The 20,956-nt window shown below is 46.8% G+C and overlaps 1 protein-coding gene across 5 annotated transcripts; it reads left to right on the top strand.

Annotated features, from left to right (window-relative positions):
* Nucleotides 1-1,306: 1,306 nt before the first annotated feature.
* Nucleotides 1,307-19,661, top strand: AKR1E2 (aldo-keto reductase family 1 member E2). 5 transcript variants are annotated; one of them, XR_002726555.2, is made up of 10 exons: nucleotides 1,307-1,477; nucleotides 5,736-5,903; nucleotides 8,329-8,445; nucleotides 10,709-10,843; nucleotides 12,487-12,609; nucleotides 14,737-14,834; nucleotides 16,790-16,862; nucleotides 17,428-17,511; nucleotides 18,742-18,893; nucleotides 19,089-19,661. XR_002726555.2 is itself a non-coding variant. In XM_023193142.3 (10 exons), the coding sequence occupies exons 1-10, from the start codon at nucleotides 1,439-1,441 to the stop codon at nucleotides 19,129-19,131; spliced, it is 963 nt and encodes a 320-aa protein (XP_023048910.1). In that variant the 5' UTR covers nucleotides 1,317-1,438; the 3' UTR covers nucleotides 19,132-19,661. The 5 variants fall into 5 exon arrangements, 2 of the variants coding, with proteins under 2 accessions (XP_023048910.1, XP_023048911.1); XR_002726557.2 differs by lacking the exon at nucleotides 19,089-19,661 and adding an exon at nucleotides 17,065-17,125 and having other exon boundaries at nucleotides 1,317-1,477; nucleotides 16,790-16,968; nucleotides 18,742-18,791; XM_023193142.3 differs by having other exon boundaries at nucleotides 1,317-1,477; nucleotides 18,742-18,824.
* Nucleotides 19,662-20,956: the final 1,295 nt, after the last annotated feature.

The raw sequence follows: 20,956 nt of genomic DNA, 5'->3' as shown, positions 1-20,956 counted from the left end.
CACCTGCTTTATTTTACTATAGCACCTGCTCTTTTTTTTCTCATGCATTTGCTTTTACGCTCTGTCCGTCCATTCCTCCAAACGGTGAGCTCCTGAGGGCAGGGCCCATGCAGGTCATTTTCAGCACTGCACCCTGGTCTAACTTGCCCTTTGCACAGGTGAGTGCTCCAGGCACAGTTTCTGAACGAATAAATGAGAGTATCGAAGAGCCCCCTTCCCACCTGTGAGGCGCTCACATTGTGGGGATGGATGCTACTCACAGGAGATGCAAGTTGGGTGGGAGGCAGGGGGCCATCCAGAGTGACCCTGGGAGTTTCCCTGGCTGCAGCTGCCCCACTGAGCAGAATGGGCACCGCCTCCCCTGATGGCCAGCACTGGAACTGCAGACCCAGGCGAGGAACCCAGAAACAAAGCCCTCACCTGGGTGTGGGTGTCCTCAAGGCAGTAAGACTCTCAGGGCTGAGGGTAATGAAGGGGAGCTGTAAACTCCAGGAGAGATGAGAGGGGTGTCGGAAAGCTCCCTTGACCCCTCTTTCCCTCCACTGGCCCTGGGGGAGCGCAGTCCACTCATAAGGGGGGTGTCCAGTCCACCCCATACACTTCCAAACGGGAGCCTGAGGCTGCAAGCAAGAACACCCCCCTCCACATGCAGGGTTCGGCCTCCCCTGCACCACCCAGGACCCCCGCTGTCCTGCAAGCCCAGCTGCCCTGGGCCAGGAAGGACCCCAGGGAGTGGAAGGCCTTTTCCAAGGGCACGGTGGGTCCCTGACTGGGAATCAAAGCCAGGCACGCTTCTCCCAGGCTAGGGGCCTCAGGGCACCTGAGAATGGCCATCCTTGGTACAAGGGGGTGGGGCCCCACTCCCGCGCGCCCTGTGGCCCAGGGGACGCAGGACTCCGCACCCTGACCCTAGAGCTTGCCCTAGGATGGCCCGGCCATGGAGACGCCCTGGAATGGTGAGGACTCTCTGCCCATCAGCCTAGCACCTCTGCCCTAACCTCAGTCGCGTGTGCACCCTGGGCGAGGGAGAAAGAAACCGGGACGTCACGCCTACGGGGGCGTGAGCGGCAATGCCAGCCAATTGGAAAACCTTCCCCGCTCCTGCGTGGCTCTGCAAGCCAATCGAAAACTCCATCGCCCAGGCCGCCAGCCAATCAGGATGTCCAGAGCGCGACGCTTCCAGCCATTTGAGACTCCCGCTGGCTCTACGCCTCCAGCCAATCAGGATGCCCGTCCTTGATAACACCAGCCAGTCAGAGTGCCCGCCGCGCAACAACAGCAGCCAATCAGGAAGCCCAGCGTTCACGCTTCCAGCCATTGTCGGACTGTCAACCGTCACCATGCCCTTCCAGCCAATCGCAGCCGCCCGTCGCCAGCGCGGCGGTAACTGGCGCGGCGTCTGTGGGTAGTCGCGCGCGGGGCGGCGGCGGCGGCGGCCATGGGAGATATCCCCGCCGTGGGCCTCAGCTGCTGGAAGGTGACGCGGACGCGGGCAGGGAGGCGCGCCGAACCTAGGGGAGCGCGGGACTTGGGGGCGCCCGACGGGGCCCAGGCCGGGGCTGGGGAGAAGTGCGGCGGCCTCATCTCCGCCTGGCCGGCGCCCGCGCACCGCCCACACGCATCCCGGCCCGGCCTTTCCTAAAACCTAGTAGGTGTTGCCCGCGGAGGCGCTCTCCGCGAGAAGCGGGGACTTCAGCAGCCACGCCTCAGACTCGGGGGCTGCAGCCGCGGCGTTGGGCGGAGCTGCCCGGTGGAGAGGCCGAGCCCTTGTAGTCACTCAGAACTGGAGCGGGGATGGACTCAGCCTGAGCAAGGAACCTCGAAGCCTCCTCTCCAGTAATGAGAGAAAGAAAAGTTGGGGCCCGGCGCGGGGTGCGGGCTTGGAATCCAAGCACTTTGGGAGGCCGAGGCGGTAGGATCGCCTGACCTCAGGAGTTCAAGACCAGCCAGGTCAACATGGCGAAACCCTGTGTCTACAAAACATGAACAAATCAGCTGGGCTTGAGCGGTGCGTGGCTGTTGCCCCAGCTACTCAGGAGGCTGAGGTGGGAGGATCACTGGAGCCCAGGAAGTCGAGGCTGCTGTGAACTTTGATGGTGCCACTGCACTCCAGCCTGGGGCACAGAGCCAGACCTTGCTGGAAAAAAAAAAAAAAAAAGGAAAATTGGAATTGCTGATTAGGCTTTAAAGGAAACTTTGGGACCTCATGTTCTTCCCTGTTTAGAAGTAGCCCACCCAGATGCCTGAGAAAAAGGACATATTATCGCACTGTGCATTTATAGGGGGCACTGTAATGTTTTGAGACGTGTGTACAATTGCAGTGTGGTAAAATCAAGCTAATTAACATATCCATCACTTCTCTCAGCTATTATTGTTTGTGGTGAGATGTTTGAAATGTCTTGTTATTTTGAAATACACGTGTAGTAAATTATTGTTGACCGTTGGCATCCTAGTGTGCTGTAAGTCTTAAAAGCTGTGTCTCCTGTGTGTTTGAAACTTTGTACTGTTTGATCAACTCCCCATTCCCTCCTTCCTCACCTCCCCTAGCCCCAGCCTCTTATAACCACCATTCTATTCTATGACCTTTCTCTGCTTTGAACTCAACAATTCTTGCCGGTGATTTGAGACAGCACTAAAAAGCATTTAAAATTTCATTTTTTTTTTAAAGCTAAACTTCATTGTTGATAAAAGCTATAAGAAGTCACATAGGAAGTTAGTTACTGAAGGAGTCAGAATGTTCAAGTCCTGCTCATGAAAATATTATTTAAATTATTTCTCCTACCTGCTTACCAACTCTTAGAGGCTAAGAATGTCGTTTTGTTCATATTGGTTCTCAGCATCTAGTGAAGGACGTACATCTGGCAGCCATTCATTCAGGAAGCACTTGATGGATTAAACCGTTGAGTCTCTTGCTTCCCTTTACTTCTGCAACAGTTTGGTGCAGGAGTCCAGACTTCTGTGCACACAGGATAAGGAAAAATTAGTGAAAACTGTGCTTAAGCGGTCAAAATATTCTGTTTTTTTCTTGGACTGCAGGTGCATCAAATTGGATTAATCATAATCACTCATCACTGGTCTATGCAAAGGCTTATTTTTACTTGGCTATTTTTAATATTGAGTGAACATCACAGATCTATCAGTTATCTGTTGCCCCAGAAATGCTACATCAGTGGCCAAACACCAGACCTCGGTGGTGTACAGCAGCGAGTGTGTACCTACTGTGTGGGAGGTCAGGAGAGCAGCTCTGTGGACCTTAGCTGGACTGCTTCACTTGGGAGTTGGCTGGTCTCAGTTGGGATGGTTGGGGCTACTCCACTTGGCTCCACACACCTCCTGTCCTCATCGGTTAGTTAGGGAGTGTTCTCAAGATGATGACTGAAGCACAAGAGAGCAAGGGGAGCCGTGAGATGTCTGGAGACCTCAGCCTGGGCTCTTCATTATTAGGGGCCACTTGATCCATCTGTGTGCCTGATCGGCGCTGTCTTAATTACTACAGTTCCTTGATAAGCCCTCATACCTAGTAGGGCAGGTCACCTCTCTGCTCTTGTAGATTTACAGTGTACAATTTGATGAGTTTTGGCAGATGCGTGTACCTGAGTCCTGGCTTTTTATTTTGGCACCTTACTCTCCACTGTAAGTTTTAGAACTAGCTTATAAGTTTCCATGGAAAACTTTATTAGGGTTTTGATTGGAACTACATTAAATCCGTCGACCAACTTGGAGATAATTGACATCTTTGTAATATTAAATCTAACTTTTCTACAAGCATGATATTCTTCTCTGTTAATAAATTGTCCTAAATATGATTCATTTCTAACATATTTTCATATGGTTGTATAGTTTTTCCTGAAGAGAATGTATGTCTTTTGTTGGAATTATTCTTGGGTTCTTGATAGTGTGTTATACTACTGGAAATTATATTTCTCTGAAATTATGTTTTCTACTTGTTTCACGTGCTATATTCATTACACTTCTAGCCACTTCACTAAACTGTGCATTATTTCTGTTAATTTGCCTTACATTTGTTTGAATTTTATACACAAATGATCATGTCATCAGCAAATAATGGTAGTTTACTTTCCTTTTTTTCCAGTCTTTAAGCTTATAATTGCTTCTTCTTAGTTGTTTAGGTGCTTCTGGAAAGCACCTCCAGCACAGTGGCTGTTCTTGTTTTGTACCTGATTTTAAAGGATGTAGGATGGTTTTTTTTTTAATATTGATACTCTATCAGATTAATTTTTTTCCCCAACTTACTGGGAGTTTAGATTTTGAATCTAAACTGGTATTGAATCTTAACAAATATTGATTGAGATGACTTTTGTTTTTGTATTTTAATCTGTTAATATTGATGAATTACAGATTTTCTAATAACAAACCATCCTTAGATGTCTGAGATACACTCAACATGGGTATGGTATATTATCTTTTCATAAATATTGTTGCATCCAATTTGCTTTTATTTTACTTAGGAATTTTGCGACGGTATTCACGAATAAGATGAATGTGTAACTTTTAACATTTTTGTCTGATTTTGATTTCAAGGTTATGCTGGTTTTGTAGAATGAGTTAAGTCCGTCTTTTTCTGTTGTTTGCAAGTTTGTGTTAAACTGAGATGATTTCTTGTACATTTTATGAAACTTTGGTGGTTTTCTCTTTTTTCTGAATTACTTCCTTTCTCTAATAATTATGTAACTATTCAAGCTTTATTCTTGAGTTAAATTTTTCTAGGAATTTTTGCATTTTATATCATTTTTCCAAATTATTGACATATAGTTATTGGTAATATTTTCTTTTAAGTCCATTTTATCTGCATGTTTTACTTTCTATTCATCAGTTTTTTTAAAAGTTGGCCTCTTCATCAACCTGACCAGAAGTCTATTTATTTTACTGAAGTTTTTCAAAGAACTGACTTCTGGTTTTGTTGATCTTCTCTGTTACATCTCTGTTTCTATTTTATTGATGTTATTCTTTATCATATTTTTATCTTTCCATTCAATTCCTTGGGTTCTTTTTCTAACTTAAGATGGATACTTGGTTCATTAGCTTTCAACCACTCTGAATCTGTTGCCTATAAAATGAAGATAATTATGCTGCTTTAACTCCTAGGATTACTCTGAAGCTCCAGTGAGAAAGTGCTTTGTGAACTATAAAGCTCTTGTCAGTCTTCAGTTTAATGTGATTGCAAGCCCGCCCACCCCCATAGTCTTCCCTAGTTCTAGTTCCTTCCCTTGCCTGAGCTTCATTTAGAGTGACTCTTCTCTTTTCTGAACTACCTTATGGCTTATAGCATCATACATTCATTTGGGTTTTGTTATATGCTTCTTTTTGTATGGATACCTTCGTGTGAGTCTACACCTCAACCTTTATTATTGGACGCTGTGGTATCTGAGTGTACAGGATGAATCTTAAGCCTCTTTGCATCTCAGTTATTATTCATTCTACACTTTTTTATTGCTTTGATCATTCAGAAAGCACACCATGTAGCTCAGTTTTCTGCAGATACTAAAAATAACCTGTAGTTTTTTTCCCCAAAATATATAAAGGAATTGGAACTTAGATTATTCATAAATTACTTCATAACTCTGACGTTACCTGTTTTTAGACTGATTATACTAGTACCAAATTAGTGACTTAATTTTGTATGTATTATGTGGTCCACATGCTTGGGTGAAAGGGGAGATTAGTGTTGGATTCCTCTGACTATGGGAAGACACTTTGTTCTGTTGGTTTTGCAGGCTTCTCCGGGGAAAGTGACTGAGGCAGTGAAAGTAGCCGTTGACGCAGGGTACCGGCACTTCAACTGTGCTTACTTTTACCACAACGAGAAGGAGGTTGGAGCAGGGATCCGTTACAAGATCAAGGAAGGAGCCGTAAGACGGGAGGATCTGTTCATTGCCAGTAAGGTAGGGCTTCTCTGTGCAAGGCTGGCAGAGCTTGGGTAATGCTACATCTCTGGAGGGCTTTCTACTTTCTTTATGGGAGTTGATGACTTTGTTGCATACTTGAATCAGAATAAACAAGAATATTCACAGCTTCATGAGCATGCTGAATTATATTGTATGCAGGTTTGTGTCATATTATTTACTTGGTCATTCAGGTAGGAGCACACAGATACCCCCAATTAGCGATACATTATCAAAATGGATTTAGTAATGGGCACTTTGGCTACAGTGGAGAGTAGGACAAAGTCCTACCCCTCATGAAGTCTGTTTACACAGCGATTCCTAAATTCAGAATCACTGGGGTGATTGTTAAATGCAGATTCCAAATTCTGCCCCATGTCTGCTGAAGGAGAAACTCGGTGTGGAGGGAGCAGCTTGAGCACAGGCATAAGGCAGGAAGCAGCATGGCAGGTGCAGGGGTTTATAAGAATCTTGGTGTATTAGTCCATTTTCATGGTGCTGTAAGAACATACCTGAGACTGGGTAGTTTATAAAGAAAAAGAGGTTAATGGACTCACAGTTTCACATGGCTGGGGAGGCCTCACAATCATGACAAAAGGCAAAGGAGGAACAAAGGCACGTCTTACATGGTGGCACACAAGAATGTGTACAGGAGAACTGCCCTTTATAAAACCATCAGGTCTCGTGAGACTTATTCACTATCACCAGAACAGCACAGGAAAAACCTGCCCCCATGATTCACTTACCTCCCAGTGGGTCCCCCCTATGACAGGTAGGGATTATGGGAGCTACAATTCAAGATGAGATTTGGCTGGGGACACAGCCAAACCAAATCACTTGGTCTCTCTGGACCACATAATGTCAGGTTGCAGGAGTAATGAGAAGTGAGGCTGAGTGGTGGATGGGCTGGGCCATGGAATTTCAGCTGTGCCCTGTCAGTAACTGTGCTTTTTCCTAGAGACAGGAGCCCTGTTTGGTTTTTAAGTAGGGCAGCTTGTATCATATGTTGAGTGCAACTTGTGTTGTGTATAGGATATTTTAGTAGGTGAAAGGAGCTTGCATTTGAGGCAGAGGCAGGACGCCAGGTGGGAGACATTAACAGCAGTGCAGGTGGAAGATGGTGAAGGCCTGCACTGGCACAGTGGGTGAAGGAGGGAGAAGAGGAAATGGATGTGGAGGGTACTTGGGAGGCAGGCCCTATGGAAGACGCAGAGTGGACTACGATAGTGGAGAATTCAAGAATTCCTTTGCTTTTGATTTGGAAGCGGAATGTTAAGACCATGAGTATTAGGGATTTCATGACTCAGGCTCACAGCTTCATTATTTGTAAAATGAGACTTTGGATTTGACAATTTCCTGAGTAACTTCCCGGCTAAAATTTCATGCCTCAGGATTCAATGTTGTTTCTATAGTTGAATTGCCTTCTGTTTTACTTTATGAAGTTAATGTTCTTCAGTCACCATTGCTATCTGCGCTAGAGCAGAGGGTGGTAAGAGAGCAGCCTTGGTGTGTGTTTGGCCAAGCGGGGAGAATGTCTTCTGAATAGTCCAGGTAGGGAAGTGAGCAACTGGAGATTTCTGAGGCTCGCCCTGCAATATGGAGCAAGTTGCTTCTGTGTGGATCATAGTCAGCAGTGGAAATATGTTCATTATTTTGGAAATTTGGAAAAGCTATAGAAATGTAATTAGAAATAAATAAATCACACATATATACACCACATAAGAGACAACTGTGATTAACAGTGGAATACATTTACTTCCAGCATTCATTTTTTAATTTTTGTGAAGATACTGTGCTCATTTGTTTCCATTTATTTGATTGCCCTTTCTTTTACTTTCATTTAACTTATCATTTTTGTTTTTCCCTTGCTGTGACGGAACCGTCAGGTTAGCTTATGTCACAGTCAGTAAAAGTATAATGAGGGGAAAATCACAAGTTTTTCTACTTAATGGGAGTGTGGAAGGAAGTAGCTAAAAGAAGTAAGGCAGTGTGAGTTAACTCACCTGTAGGCTAACCCACATGGTTACAGTGCCTTAGGAACAGAGAACTGTTAATACGGAGTCTGTGTAAGTGAGAAACACAAGATAGAGACTTCTGATTTTTCATCGTATCTTTTCTGCCTGCAGGAATTTCACTTTCGTTTTTGTTTTTGGTCCCAAGGGATCCAAATAACCATCAAATATTTCTTGGATTCCTGAGCTTCCCTTGAGGAGGAGTCAGGCAGGAGGAGTTCAGCTTTGGAGGTGTCCTGGAACTCTTCTGAGGATAATGTCCCTGTCCTCCTGTCAGAACCTGCCATGTTGTATTTGTGGTCATCTCAACTCGGCTATTTTGGGTCCAAGACAGTAGCTTTGTGGGGCTACAGAACGGGTGCCATGCTGGCTCTGGGTGGGCATGTGTGACGCTGGTCCCCTTTCCTTTGTAGCTATGGTGCACCTGCCACAAGAAGTCCTTAGTGAAAACAGCGTGCAGAAGGAGTCTAAAGGCCTTGAAGCTGAACTATTTGGACCTCTACCTCATACACTGGCCCATGGGTTTCAAGGTACCATTCAGTAGGTAGTTCATTCCGTGGTTTGGAGGACCTTCCTCCCCGTGGTTACACCCTGTCTTGCGGTGGGGAGAGCATGGACCAGCAGTCGGGGCCGGGGTTCCCAGGCTGCACCTGCCACATGCTAGCTGTGGCATTTGGGCAGTCCTCTTGATATCTCTGGGCCTCAGTTAAGGAGAGGTTTGGCTTGACCTCTGAGCCCCCCACAGGTCTGTCTTTTAAGCCAGTCACTCTTTTTCCAACCCAAGAGAGCAGCAGGTTTTCTTCCCTTAGGTTTTTAGGTGAAAGCAGCGATCAGATGAGGAAATACTGCTGCTCAGAGAAAGTTCCCTGTGAATTCCTAGGCCTTGTCTCTGCTTGCAGGTTCTGTTCTCTTTGGGGAGTAAATGCTGTTTTGCAATATGAGAGAGAATTGCTTGTTCACCTGCAGCAGGGTCCGGTGGGTTATGATGGTAGCTGACTTTTCCACTTGGTTTTATTCTCTTAATTGCTTCACAGTGTTTCTGGAGCATGCATCTGAGCCATGGCTCTGCCACGAAGCTTCCCTAGTCTAGCCGTGCGGCTTCCCTACTCTAGGCAGCCTGCTTCTGTCTCACACAGGTCCTAGCCAGGATGTCCCTGCACATTTGCCCCGGGCTGTGATGACAGCCTGCCTGGGCGAGGGCCTGGTCACACAGTTGGCACCTGTGAAATACAGAAGCCCTTCCAGGGATGTTCTTCCTACAATGGAATGGGTGCCTGCTGCTCAGGAGTCTTTTACATACCACCCTGTGAGAAGTTCTCTTTATGCTACCACACTGTTGGTTACTGTTTTAGAGTAAAATAACAAAAAACACTTCATTCCTTGCACAGCTTTACTTAACTAAGGCTTTGTATCTAGTTTCCATAAATGATGTGGGCAGCTGTCCATTAGTCACACTGACTAAGAGTGGAAGATAGCCAGAGGGCAAAACCAGAGTGATGTCTATGTCTTTGAAATTCACTGCATGCAGAAAATCATAATTAAAACAGTGGCTATGGCTGTATTACACTCAGTGCCAGCCAGCATTGTTTTAATTATGTACCCAGAACTATTTTAGGTGCTTTACACATATTAATTCATTTATTTCTCATGACAGTTCTACAAAGTTGACACTATTAACATCCCTTTTGGAGAGATGATAAAACTAAGACACAGAACGTTGAAGGTTTAAGTTAGATTATTGGAGCCCAGAAGTATATGCTCAGGTCAGACATTTGTTACACTTTGCTTGCCCTCATCCTTTAGCAGATTCCTGTCCTTGGATTTCTGGGTGGTAGAAAAGGAAAAGGTCTCAGATCACCCAGCAAATTACAGAGGAGGATAATGCAGCATCGTCAGCACGTCTTCTGGCCAGCAGGATCAGATCACCCAGCCAATTACAGAGGAGGATAATGCAGCATTGTCAGCACGTCTTCTGGCCAGCCGGACCTGCTAGGCCTTGTGTGATGCTGGACAATTAGATCAGAGTCTGAGTAGGAGTCCTGGACTGCAGTTTTGTGGAGACTTGGATAAATGTCAACATGGGATGTGGCTTTAAAGCGAGACTGTTCATCACTTCAGCTCATCATGGAAAATGCCTCTTGCATGTGGACCAGGCTGGAACATGTGACATTCTTCCGCTGTTGCTTAGGAGTGTGATTAGGTGTCGTTAAATAATGACATTCACCCTTAACACGCTATGTGGAGTGCATGAGGGACGTAGCTGGACTGCACATCAGTGCTGCTCTGAAGGGTGACTTTAGGTTCTCGCGCTTTCAAGGTCTCTCTCTCTGCCCCCTACCTCCTGTGCACCCTTGTATTCTCATTCCTCACCTGTCATCATCATGGGGATTCTAAGAAAAGAAGACAAGACCCTAACAGTGGAGGTAGGAGAGGGTTGACTGGGCCCTATAAGACATGAAGAAAATGCATTCCTCATGCATTCTTTACCTGAAATTAGTAAACTGTTTTCTGGAGGTGATGGGAGAGGACAGTCTTGCATCAGTGAGGATACGGGGTCTTCCTTTCCCATCTGTAAGAGATGGACAGCGAACATCAGGCTGGCAGAGGCTTTGCCAGCCATCCAGTCCGTCAGCCATTGGTCTTTTCTTAGAAAGGTGAAGACTGGGCCTGGTCACATGGCCAGGCTGGGATTGCTTAGTGACAGGGCCATGGCTTGGATGCAGGTCTCCTGGCACATGTTTGTTTGTTTGTTTGTTTGTGTTTTTCACACATCTCAACTGTCCTTCTTCACAGCCTCCTCATCCAGAATGGATCATGAGCTGCAGTGAACTTTCCTTCTGCCTCTCACGTCCTGGAGTGCACGACTTGCCTCTGGACGAGAGTGACATGGTCATCCCTGGTGACACAGACTTCCTGGACACGTGGGAGGTGAGCTGAGCCATACCACCAGGCAGCCTCATCCTGTGTGGGTCTCCACCCAGGATGCAGTGAGCCCTGAGCTACTTGTGTTCAAAGACATCAAGGTTGTCTACCTGAGATGTGGGGTTTGCAGAACAAACAAGGAATTAATACCCGAAGAACTCAGAGACCTCAGTGACTTTCTTGTTACCACCTTTGGTTTGGTGTAGTGCAGCCCTTTTGACACATTATTTAAGGGGTAGCTCGTTATAGACCTCACTTTTTTTCTCAAATATTTATTTTTTGATTAAAAAACCATATTTCTTTCAGAAAATGCAGGAGAGTTCTTCCGTATTAAACTAACATCAAAAAAGTTATTTTCCCGGCACCCAGCAGTAACCACTGTTAATGTTTTACAGTTTCTTTTTCTCTCAAGCATTTCAGAGTGATGAAGTTGGCAACATGGAAGCTCAGGCTGGGGAGGTGAGACCAGTGTCGGGGAAGGTTACCAAGTGTCAGCCCATTTCCAGAGTTCAGACCAAAAACAGCCCTTTACTGCAGGGGCTTGCAGTAAAGTCTTGAGCAGGAAAGTAAGGAGGTGGTGGTTCCTGGAAGTTGACCCACAGGCTGGCGTGGGTCTCAGACTTGGGCTCCAGCATGACTGACAGAGCACGTGTGGTCTTATGGTCTTGCTAACCAGCATGTGGGATGGGACGTCACATTTGAGGCCTGAGAAGAAAGTAAGCTTAAGCTTAAGCATGCTGAGGTTAGGACAGAGCTTGCTGGGTGAAGCTCTTCAGGGATGAGGCCAGAGGGAACCCTCGAACAGGGAGGAGTCCCAGGCTAGGTTCCCCCGATCAGTAGAAGACAAAGACTGCCCTAAGGTATCTGCGATGTCAGGACCAGGGCCCAAGGGCCTCAGCCCTTTCTGTCACACTGTTTTATGTCCTAAAAGATTTGGGTTAAACTCTAGGGTGCTCATGTAGCACCAGCGAGGTTCCGGTGATTGCTGTAGAGTTGAGGCAGTAACTGACTGCTGCGTATTGGCCCATTGGTCACTCAGGACTTGCTGCTGACTACGGACCCTGGCACGAAGCCATGCTCTTCCTGAAGCTCAGGGCAGCCTGGCTTGCTCGTCAGTAACCAGCTCAGAGCTTTAGGTTGCTCTGCCCAAAAGTTCCTTAAAATACTAAGTGGAGAAGGTGGGATAGGAGAATGATGATGTATCCGTGTGCTCAAGAAGGTCAGTGTCTCAGTGGAAAGAAAGGTGAACAAATAAAATCTGCAGCAGACATGCTGGCCAGACATCAGGAGGAACAGGAACAAGAAGAGCTCACCTGTGTCGAGTGCTGGACGCCAGCCTTAGATGACACGTTCTGTGATTCCACATAACCCCTAAACATCCCCGTGGCACAGGCAGTGTTGCCCTGTCCTGAAGCTGAGAAAATTGGGGCCAAGTGAGGCCATGCAACTTGCCCAGCATCCCCTAGCCAGGAAAGATGGGACTGGAATCAGACCTTGAGTGCAGAAATGCTTTTGATGCTTCAAGTAAAATAGTATAAAAATATTGGGTGCAACCAGTTTTAGAATACCACACGGAACTGCTGAGGACATAGGTTGTCAGTGCAGTAGGCAGAAGCTTCACACCCAGTGGAGTCATTGTTCTGTTATAGGCCATGGAGGACCTGGTGATCACCGGGCTGGTGAAGAACATCGGGGTGTCAAACTTCAACCATGAGCAACTTGAGAGGCTTTTGAATAAGCCTGGGTTGAGATTCAAGCCAGTAACCAACCAGGTAAGCCGTTGGAAGCATCAGAGAGTTTAACCTGTGTGGCTGGTCCCCCAGCTGCCACCTCCATAGGGCTCTTCTGGAAATGGGAGGATGGGTGAAGCACAAAACAGGCCTGTTCTCCTCTGGCAGCACTCAGAATGGTGACTAAAGGCAGTAGCTAGCCAAGTGGCTTTCTTGAAGGTGTGTCTGGGTAGGTGGTACTGTTGGCAGGCAGGGCATGAGCTGGCACTTGGCCCTCCATGTACGGTACAGGCAGGTCACCAGGTGTGCTCAGAAGTGGTTAGGGTCCTGGCAGGGGCCTCACCCTCATTCGGGAGCAGGGACCTCCCCTCTGTCTCTTCCCAGCCTGCAGACTGCAGCAAGAAAGAGTGGATGACCAGGTGGCTTCACGCCAGGCTCACAGGCTGCTGAAGCTGATGCAGGCACTTCGTTTTTAATGCAGAGAAAAGACTTGTGGGGAAAGAACTACTGTATTTTCTAGACTAGCTTTGTATGTTCAAAGATCATTTATATGGTGCCTAAGCTTTTTATTGAAGAGTAGAAGTGCACATGTGAAAATGGAACTGTATACATTCTCATAAACTGAGCATAGCTCTGGGACCAGCATCCAGCTCAGTAAACAGCACATCCAGTGCCCCTGTAACCCCTGCCGAGCGCAGCATCGTTCCCATTCCTAGCAGCTGGGATTCACTTCTGAACTTTACACAGATAAAGTAATAATGTGGCATAAACCCCTCTGTGCTCGCCTCTTTCACACAGCGCTGTGTTTCTATGCATGTGATTGTAGGTAGCGCTGTCTTATTTCTTGTGGTGTTCTGTTTTGTGAATTAACCACGATTGAGTTATCCATTCTGCTGTTAATGGGTACTTGGACAGTTTCCAGTTTGGGACTATTAAGAATAGAGCGTCACGTTCTATTTTTTAAAATAAATACGCTTTTTAAAAAAGTTCTGTATAGAATAGATGCACAAAAGTGTGTGAATCATAAAAGGCATACATAACTTGATGAATTTTTGCAAGTGAACAAACTCAAGTATTCAGCACCCAGAACAAGAAAAAGGCCCTCAGCCATTCAGTAGCTCCCCTGGGTCTTGTTGTGGCCGCCACCATGAAGAGCAACCTGGCTTCTGACCCAGCTTCTAATGTAGTTTAACCTTGCCTTGTGTACAACCCTGTGTACATAAGTTTTTATATATGTTTATACGGATAGTAGCTTCCGTTTTGTGTCAGTATTTTTAGTTGTTCAGCACTTTAAATACCTGGGAATGATTATGGCATAGTCTGAGTAGACAAGGTGGAGTGGAGGGTCTGCTTTCTGATAGGGTAATGGACACCCAGGAACACAGGATTCGGAAGGCTCCAGAAAGGCTGGCCTCTCTTTTGGAGGCTTTCCAAAGAGGCTGATCTTGATGAGCGTGGCATGTTCCTGAGAGCAAAAGTACTATTCATAGTTCTCTGTAATTTACACTAAGTATTTTATTTTAAATATCCCTATAACCTGGAATTATATTATGAGAGTTTGGAGAATGTGCAAGAGACAGTGATCCTGCTCTCTAGCTTCTTAAAATGATCATTCAAGTCCCCGGTAGCAGGTATTTGTCACATGTAGTTCCTCAATTTCATTCATTCACTCAGTGGATATATTTTTAGCACTTCCTACGTGTCTACGTTGTTCTTAGTGTTGGCGAGACATCTATGAACAAAACAAATTCAAACAAAAATCTCTATCTTCATGAGGCTTAGATCTTGGTGACCACAGAAAGACAATAAGCAAATATGTAAAAGTGATAGTGATAGGTGCTGTAGAGGAAAATAAAGGCCTGGGGAGATGGGAGCTATGGAGTGTTACAGTCTTCACCTGAGTGCTCCGGGAAGGCCCCGCAGAGCAGGTGGTATTGGAACATTCAGATGATGTAGGCGTCCCCAAGGCCATGGACTCAGAGACCATGACAGCCGCTGGCCTCTTGGAGATTGCTCTGTCCAGCCTCCTCACAACAGAAACACTTAGGCCTAGAGCTGGCCCCCATGGCTACTCGGTGACAGCCAAGACTTTGACGTAGGTCTTACCTTGTAGAGTTTTTCTTGAACACCAGTGGTCTGAATTTTATGTAAGCTGTGATTCTGTTATAGATTGAGTGCCACCCATATCTTACTCAGAAGAATCTGATCAGTTTTTGCCAATCCAGAGATGTGTCCGTGACTGCTTACCGTCCTCTTGGTGGCTCATGGTAAGGATACATCAGTGGTGTGTTAGTCAGAGTCCAACTGGGAAGTAGGTGCCACCTTCTCATTTCCTTGGGATGATTGAGGGAGGATTTAACGGAGATTTTGACAGGGTGTGTAGGGATGGGAGCACAGGGGGCTGTCCACACCTCTCAAGCCTGGGGTTGAAGACATGGCTTATTATTGGAAGCCAGGGAATGGCTGTGAGTGGACTGCCCTGGGAGGGGCAGGACCTCTTCAGGGACATAAACCAGCCTGAAGTGACCCCTTTGCTGAGTTCCCCACCAGGGCGTCAGTCCCCTTCTGACCTCCTGACAAGGATGGTCCCCAGGTCTCTCCGTGGTTGGATGAAGCGCAGCCTGCTGTCATCCTTACCCAGGCCCTGCAGCTATTCTGTGCTCCCTCAATCAGCTAAGGGACCTCCAGCCATTCAACCACCTTAACCAGAAGCTTGGAAATCATCCCTTCCCACATCCCTAGTCCAATCCAGCACCAAAGTCTGTTGATTATTCTGCCAGGAGAAGTTGGACTTTGTCTCATGATTTCATTTCTGCCATCACTGTCACTCACTGCCTTAACTGTAGAATTCCCGAGGTCATTAGAGGAGCCCCTCGGCTCCCTCCCTGGCCCACTCTATTCCAACCCATTGCTCCCAGAGGAAGCTGAAAGGAGCTGTCTCTTTCCTTTCCTATGATCGTATCACTTTGATGGGAAAAATTATTCAAGTCTTGGTGTGGCCTGTGAGATGCAGCCAGCCTGACCTCTGTCTGCCTCTGGCCTCATTCGTCCCTATCCCTGTGAACATCCTGGGCTTCAGCCACATGAAGCTGCTATGGGGTCCTTGGATAGAACATGTTTTCTCACTTTTGTGCCTTTGCAAATACAGTTCTCTTTACCCACAAATCTTTTTTTTTTTAATCTGGCAAACTCCAGTTTCTAATTTAAGGTTCAGTCCAGCATCATCTCCTCTAGGAAGCCCTCCTGACCCCTTATTTATGTTTCTTACCCAGCCCCTGTCACATTGTCTTGTGATTTTCTTCTGTCTCTTCCACTAGTCAAAGCAACCAGCGTGCAGGTATCTTATTTATTCTTCTCTTCCCAGCTCCTAGCTCAGCACCTGGGAAACATTGGGAACCCCCAAAAGGCTGAAATTACTTGACTTTTATCACCTGTGTGTTTTCCTTGTGAAGTGGAGCATGTGTGTTTGAACTTGGTACCAGCTGGAAAGTCCCTAGAAGGCTGGGTCCATTCCATAGCTGAGCTTTGGGGTAGAGGATCCTCTGATGGAGTGAGTCAGGGAGCTCTCAGACTGACTGGGGCGGGCCACTGTGCATTCTGTTTGGTTCCTTCAGGAGACCTTGAGGACAGTAATAGCACAATGCCTGAAACAGGGTGATGGCTCAGTACACACTTGTTGAAAAAATGAATCCTTAGAGTTCTCAGGGCCCACCCGTGCCTGAACAGAGGATGCGTAGAGACTCTATGATCATCTTCAAAATCACTTTTAAAGGTTCCACACGTTCACAGTATTCACTTTTTAGTGGTATTTTGGGTGAACTTTTCTGAAAGTATCATCATCAACGAATACGATTTGCAGCGCTGTGCCAGGGCGTACAGTAGAAGCTGAGAAGTCAGAGAGCCCTGAGAGTCAGGGGGAGTCAAAGCTTGAGAGCCCACTGGCTGCGTGCGCTGACATGGCCACCTGGTTCTTCAGGAAAAACACAAAATACACATGAAAAGTGATGTTATGTAGCCTTGTTCACCGAAGTGTTAGCCGTGGTTATCTCCAGACTAGAAATGTGGGGTGATGTGCTTTTCTGCATTTAAAAATTTCCTATGATCAGCATGTGTCATGATCAGAAAATAAATCTTTCATTTTGGACGAAGATTTCTTCTTTCTAAAGAAAGGGACATCCATGTTGGATCTCCTGGCTCACCCCCCTGTGCTATGTCTCTCTAGTGAAGGGGTTGACCTGATAGACGACCCTGTGATCCAGAGGATTGCAAAGGAGCACAGCAAGTCTCCTGCTCAGGTACTGAGGGAGGACTGTTCCGAGCCAGGTGGGGTTCTCTGACGGCTTCACATCCTTGCGGAGTCCTGGGGCTTGGCAGGTCCCAGGAAGGGACTGGCTCACCCAGGTGAGTCCATGACTCATTAGACCCTCCCAGCGTTGAGCAGAAGTTGGTCTGCAGCCACATTCCCAGTCACTCAAGCCATGTACTCTTGTCTCCAAGCCTGTCTAGACTCAGAGGATGAGCTTCCAGGCCTCCCTCTGCCCCACCACCTGCATGCATGGTTAGTATGAGATGGAACCGAAAAGTTATTTATTCTAGTCTTCTCTGTTCTAATGTCTGGGGGGGGGGGCCTGGGCGCATGTTAAGAAATTCTCATTAAGCAGATTCTCTTGACCTCCTCCTTGGGCTGATGGCTGTCATTACCGACATACTGACAGAGCTGCTCAGTAAACGCCAGTAACAGTAACTGCTGTCATTGACTGTTGGACTGTCACTGCACAATAAAACTCACGGTGTTAGCAAATAACTTAGACTACATGGGATTTCCCTTTGTGTGATAGTAGACTTTCTGTTTCCTTGCAGATCTTGATCCGATTTCAAATCCAGAGGAATGTGATAGTGATCCCTGGATCTATCACCCCAAGTCACATTAAAGAGAATATCCAGGTAGGTGTTTTCCTTCTTTTATTTAGAGGGTTTCAGATCATGTGTTAGATGGGCAGGGATGGCTGCTGTAGCATACAGTCTCAGGATCGTGGGGCTTGATGCAGCAGGGCCTCTGCCTCTGCACTGCGGGGGTTGGCAGTTGACCTTTCACTCAGCGATCCAAGGATCCAGGCTCCTTCCATCTTAGGGCCCTCTCTCCCCTAGGGTGTTGGTGTCTTCTCCATCCAGCCCAAGATGAGGAAGGAGGGAAGAGCATATGAGGAGGAAATGAGAGGCTCGTATGGAGGCTGATGTCGGGGAGAGGCTGGGGTACTCCAGGTCCTTGCATTGGAGTCACTCAATGCACCCCTCCTCCTACCACAAGACAGCCACTCTGCCAGGCCAGGATGGGCACTGATGCTGTAGCCATGAGTCCTATTCCTCAGTGTGCGGGGACAACAAAAGGGGAGGGAGGGGCAGAAAAGAATACTGTTTTCAAGGAAGAAAAATGGATCACTCAGAAAACTTACTCTGTCATATGGTACTGTTAGAGTTCATAGTCCCAGGGCCAAGTGGGTCCTTAGTTGGCAGGTGTATGGAACAAATGGTTTTGTTGGGGTTTTGCGGGGTAGCAGAGTCAGTGGGGAAAATTCTGTGCCCTTTTTTTTGAGATGGAGTCTCATTCTGTCATCCAGGCTGGAGTGCAGTGGTATGATCTCGGCTCACCGCAGCCTCCACCTCCTGGGTTCAAGCGGTTCTCCTGCTGCAGCCTCCCGAGTAGCTGGGACTAGAGACACGCCACCTCATCCAGCTCATTTTCTTATTTTTAGTAGAGATGAAGTTTCACCATATTGGCCAGGCTGGTCTCCACCTCCTGACCTCGTGATCCGCCCATCCTGGCCTCCAAGTGCTGGGATTGTAGGCATGAGCCACTGCACCCACCCGGCATACCTTTTAACTATTACCACGTGTCCTTTATTCCACTCAGATGAGTGCAGTATATATTTCCATCTTTCCAAGGCTTCCTAAATGTAGCCAAGGCCAAGCCAACACCAGTCACATGATCAAAATCCAAGGGGCATTTAGGGAATCAAGGCTGTGATTTCAGGGAAGTTGCAAGTGTCTGATGAAGTGTTTGTTTTACATCTGTGTGTCCCTTGCAGGTCTAGCACAGTGCTATGTAGGTAACATGTGCTCCATTAAATGTGAATTAAAGTTAAGTTTTCTACAAACATTGTGTTTCGGTTCCAGGTGTTTGATTTTGAGTTAACACAGCACGATATGGATAACATCCTCAGCCTAGACAGGAATCTCCGACTGGCCACATTCCCCATGTAAATATGACTCCTTCTTTTAAAAGTAGAGGGAAGAATATACAGATTGGATGACTGGTGTCTGAATAGGTATTTAGCATATACATTTTAAATTAATTAAACCTTCTCATTGTAATTCTTTTCCTGTTTGAAGATGGGCCACTGAATGAAGCTAATTTCACGCACTGGGGAGTTTAAAAGTGTATAACTATATCATTTAAAATGTTTCTCTTAAAAAATAATCACTCGTTGTTTCTATTTTTGATTTGTTTTTGTGTTTTTCAGAACTAAAAATCACAAAGACTATCCTTTCCACATAGAATACTGAGGACAGCTTCCCGTTCCTTGTTTCTGCTCAGCCCAGATGCACCAACACCATTGGTGATGTTGACCCTCCTCTGTCATCACAGCGCCAGGGCAGCTGTGCCTGGGATGGGAGCCACACAGTCGGGGGGTGCAAGAGCCGCCTTCTCTGGCAAATCTGGAGAATTGAGTATGTTCTAAGTGAAGGCAGTGGGGTTTCTCCAAGACAGCCTGTGTGGCCTCTACTCTGAAAAAAGACACTGATGATTGATCAATGAAATTTGCCTTCACATTTTAAGAAAACTTTATCTTATGGAATTATTTAAGCCATCTGCAGAGCTGAGGACACAGTGTCATGTGTCTCTGCCCCATTGCCCAGCTCCACCAATTGTGCCCCAGGCCAGCCTGCGTCACCTTCAATTCCTTCTCGGCCCTGCCAATGACCCCCAGGTTATTCTAAAGCAGAGTCCTTCCCTTTTCCCACTGGGAAGTGCAATGGGATAAGTCTGGGACACTGTCAGAGTTCAATAAAGAGACTTTTTTCTTCCTTAAAAATCTGAATTTTAGTTTCTTTCTTTTTTTTTTTTTTTTTTGAGACAGCCTCACTATGTTGCCCAGGCTGGAGTATAGTCAAGTGATCTCAGCTCACTGCAACCTCCACCTCCTGGGCTTAAGTGATCCTCCTGCCTCAGCCTCCCAAGTAGCTGGTTAATTCCTAAATACTAGTTTTTGATATGGTCTTCTGATAAGTCAGATTATACCTGGGGAACCCCCATAGCAGAGATGAAATACAGTTCACTTCCTCACATCCGCTCATTCAGCCTGTTTAGATTCATGTATCAGAAGGAGGCCCTGCAGAGCATGGTGTTCACGCCCAGGCGTTGGTAGAGGGTATGGTTTAATGGACTTCGTGTGGTCCAGACGCTGTGATCCCTGTCCTTGTTGTCTGCTCAGTGAATCTGGCCTAGCTCCTGTACCCTGGGATTCACACGAATCTCCAGGGATATAACTTCTCAACTCACAGGCCCTTGGCTGCTATTCAAAATGAGTTAAGCCAGAAGGAAATTGATGTTTGCTCCATGGTCTCTTCCCACTTCCTGCGTCCCCCACATCAGCCTCCATACGAGCCTCTCATTTCCTCCTCATATCAGGGAGGATATGGAGGTGTTGCCCAGTGGCTGAAGGGGACTGTTTGGGGACAGTACCCTCCACATCACTTCTCATTTTCACTTTATCACAGGCAGGCCAGCTGAGTCAGAGATGTGGGTTCTGCAGATAAAAGCTGTGCCTTTCTAGCTCTGTGATTCTGAGAGACTGCCTCCCCTCCCAGCCCTCAGTGTCCTTGTCCACTCAATGGAGGAATTGCAGCACCTCCTGGTTGTGGAGACAGTGTCTGGCCCAGGATATGTCCCAGCAAGAATGCACTGTTGCTACGACCAGTATCATTGCCGTTGCCTTGTTCCTCAGTTTCTCATCCACCTCCCTGCCCAGCCTTCCAGATGTGCAGGGGCTTGTAGGAACCTTCTAGCTTGGCCTCAAGAGAGGACTTTGCTGCAGGCATCCCAAAACGAAGGCATGTGACTGGTGCAAGAGCTTCATGGGAGCCTAACCCTCGTGGGAGTAGGATTGAGGGTGGGGTGTCATGGTTTGACCAAATTTCCAAGGGGAGTTTAATCAGAAGACTGTTTACAAAGGACGCAGGAAATGGGAGGCTCTTTGGACCTTCCTGTGATCAGGCCCTGCTCTACCACCATGGACCTTTAATTTTTCCATGTTCATGACTCCTTATCATTCATTAGCTGTGTGACTTTGTGCAAATTACTTAACCTCTTAAACCTTTAAACTCTGTC

Source organism: Piliocolobus tephrosceles, chromosome 9, assembly GCF_002776525.5.
Source record: "Piliocolobus tephrosceles isolate RC106 chromosome 9, ASM277652v3, whole genome shotgun sequence".
Lineage (NCBI taxonomy): Eukaryota > Metazoa > Chordata > Mammalia > Primates > Cercopithecidae > Piliocolobus > Piliocolobus tephrosceles.
This window is presented reverse-complemented; position numbering and strand designations above follow the sequence as displayed.

Bases quoted from the DNA above. Each gene is read 5' to 3' on its own strand.
- AKR1E2 (XM_023193142.3), top strand. From the start codon at position 1,439: ATGGGAGATATCCCCGCCGTGGGCCTCAGCTGCTGGAAG. The intron at 1,478-5,735 runs GTGACGCGGACG...TTGGTTTTGCAG, and splicing joins TGGGCCTCAGCTGCTGGAAG to GCTTCTCCGGGGAAAGTGAC. The intron at 5,904-8,328 runs GTAGGGCTTCTC...TTTCCTTTGTAG, and splicing joins ATCTGTTCATTGCCAGTAAG to CTATGGTGCACCTGCCACAA.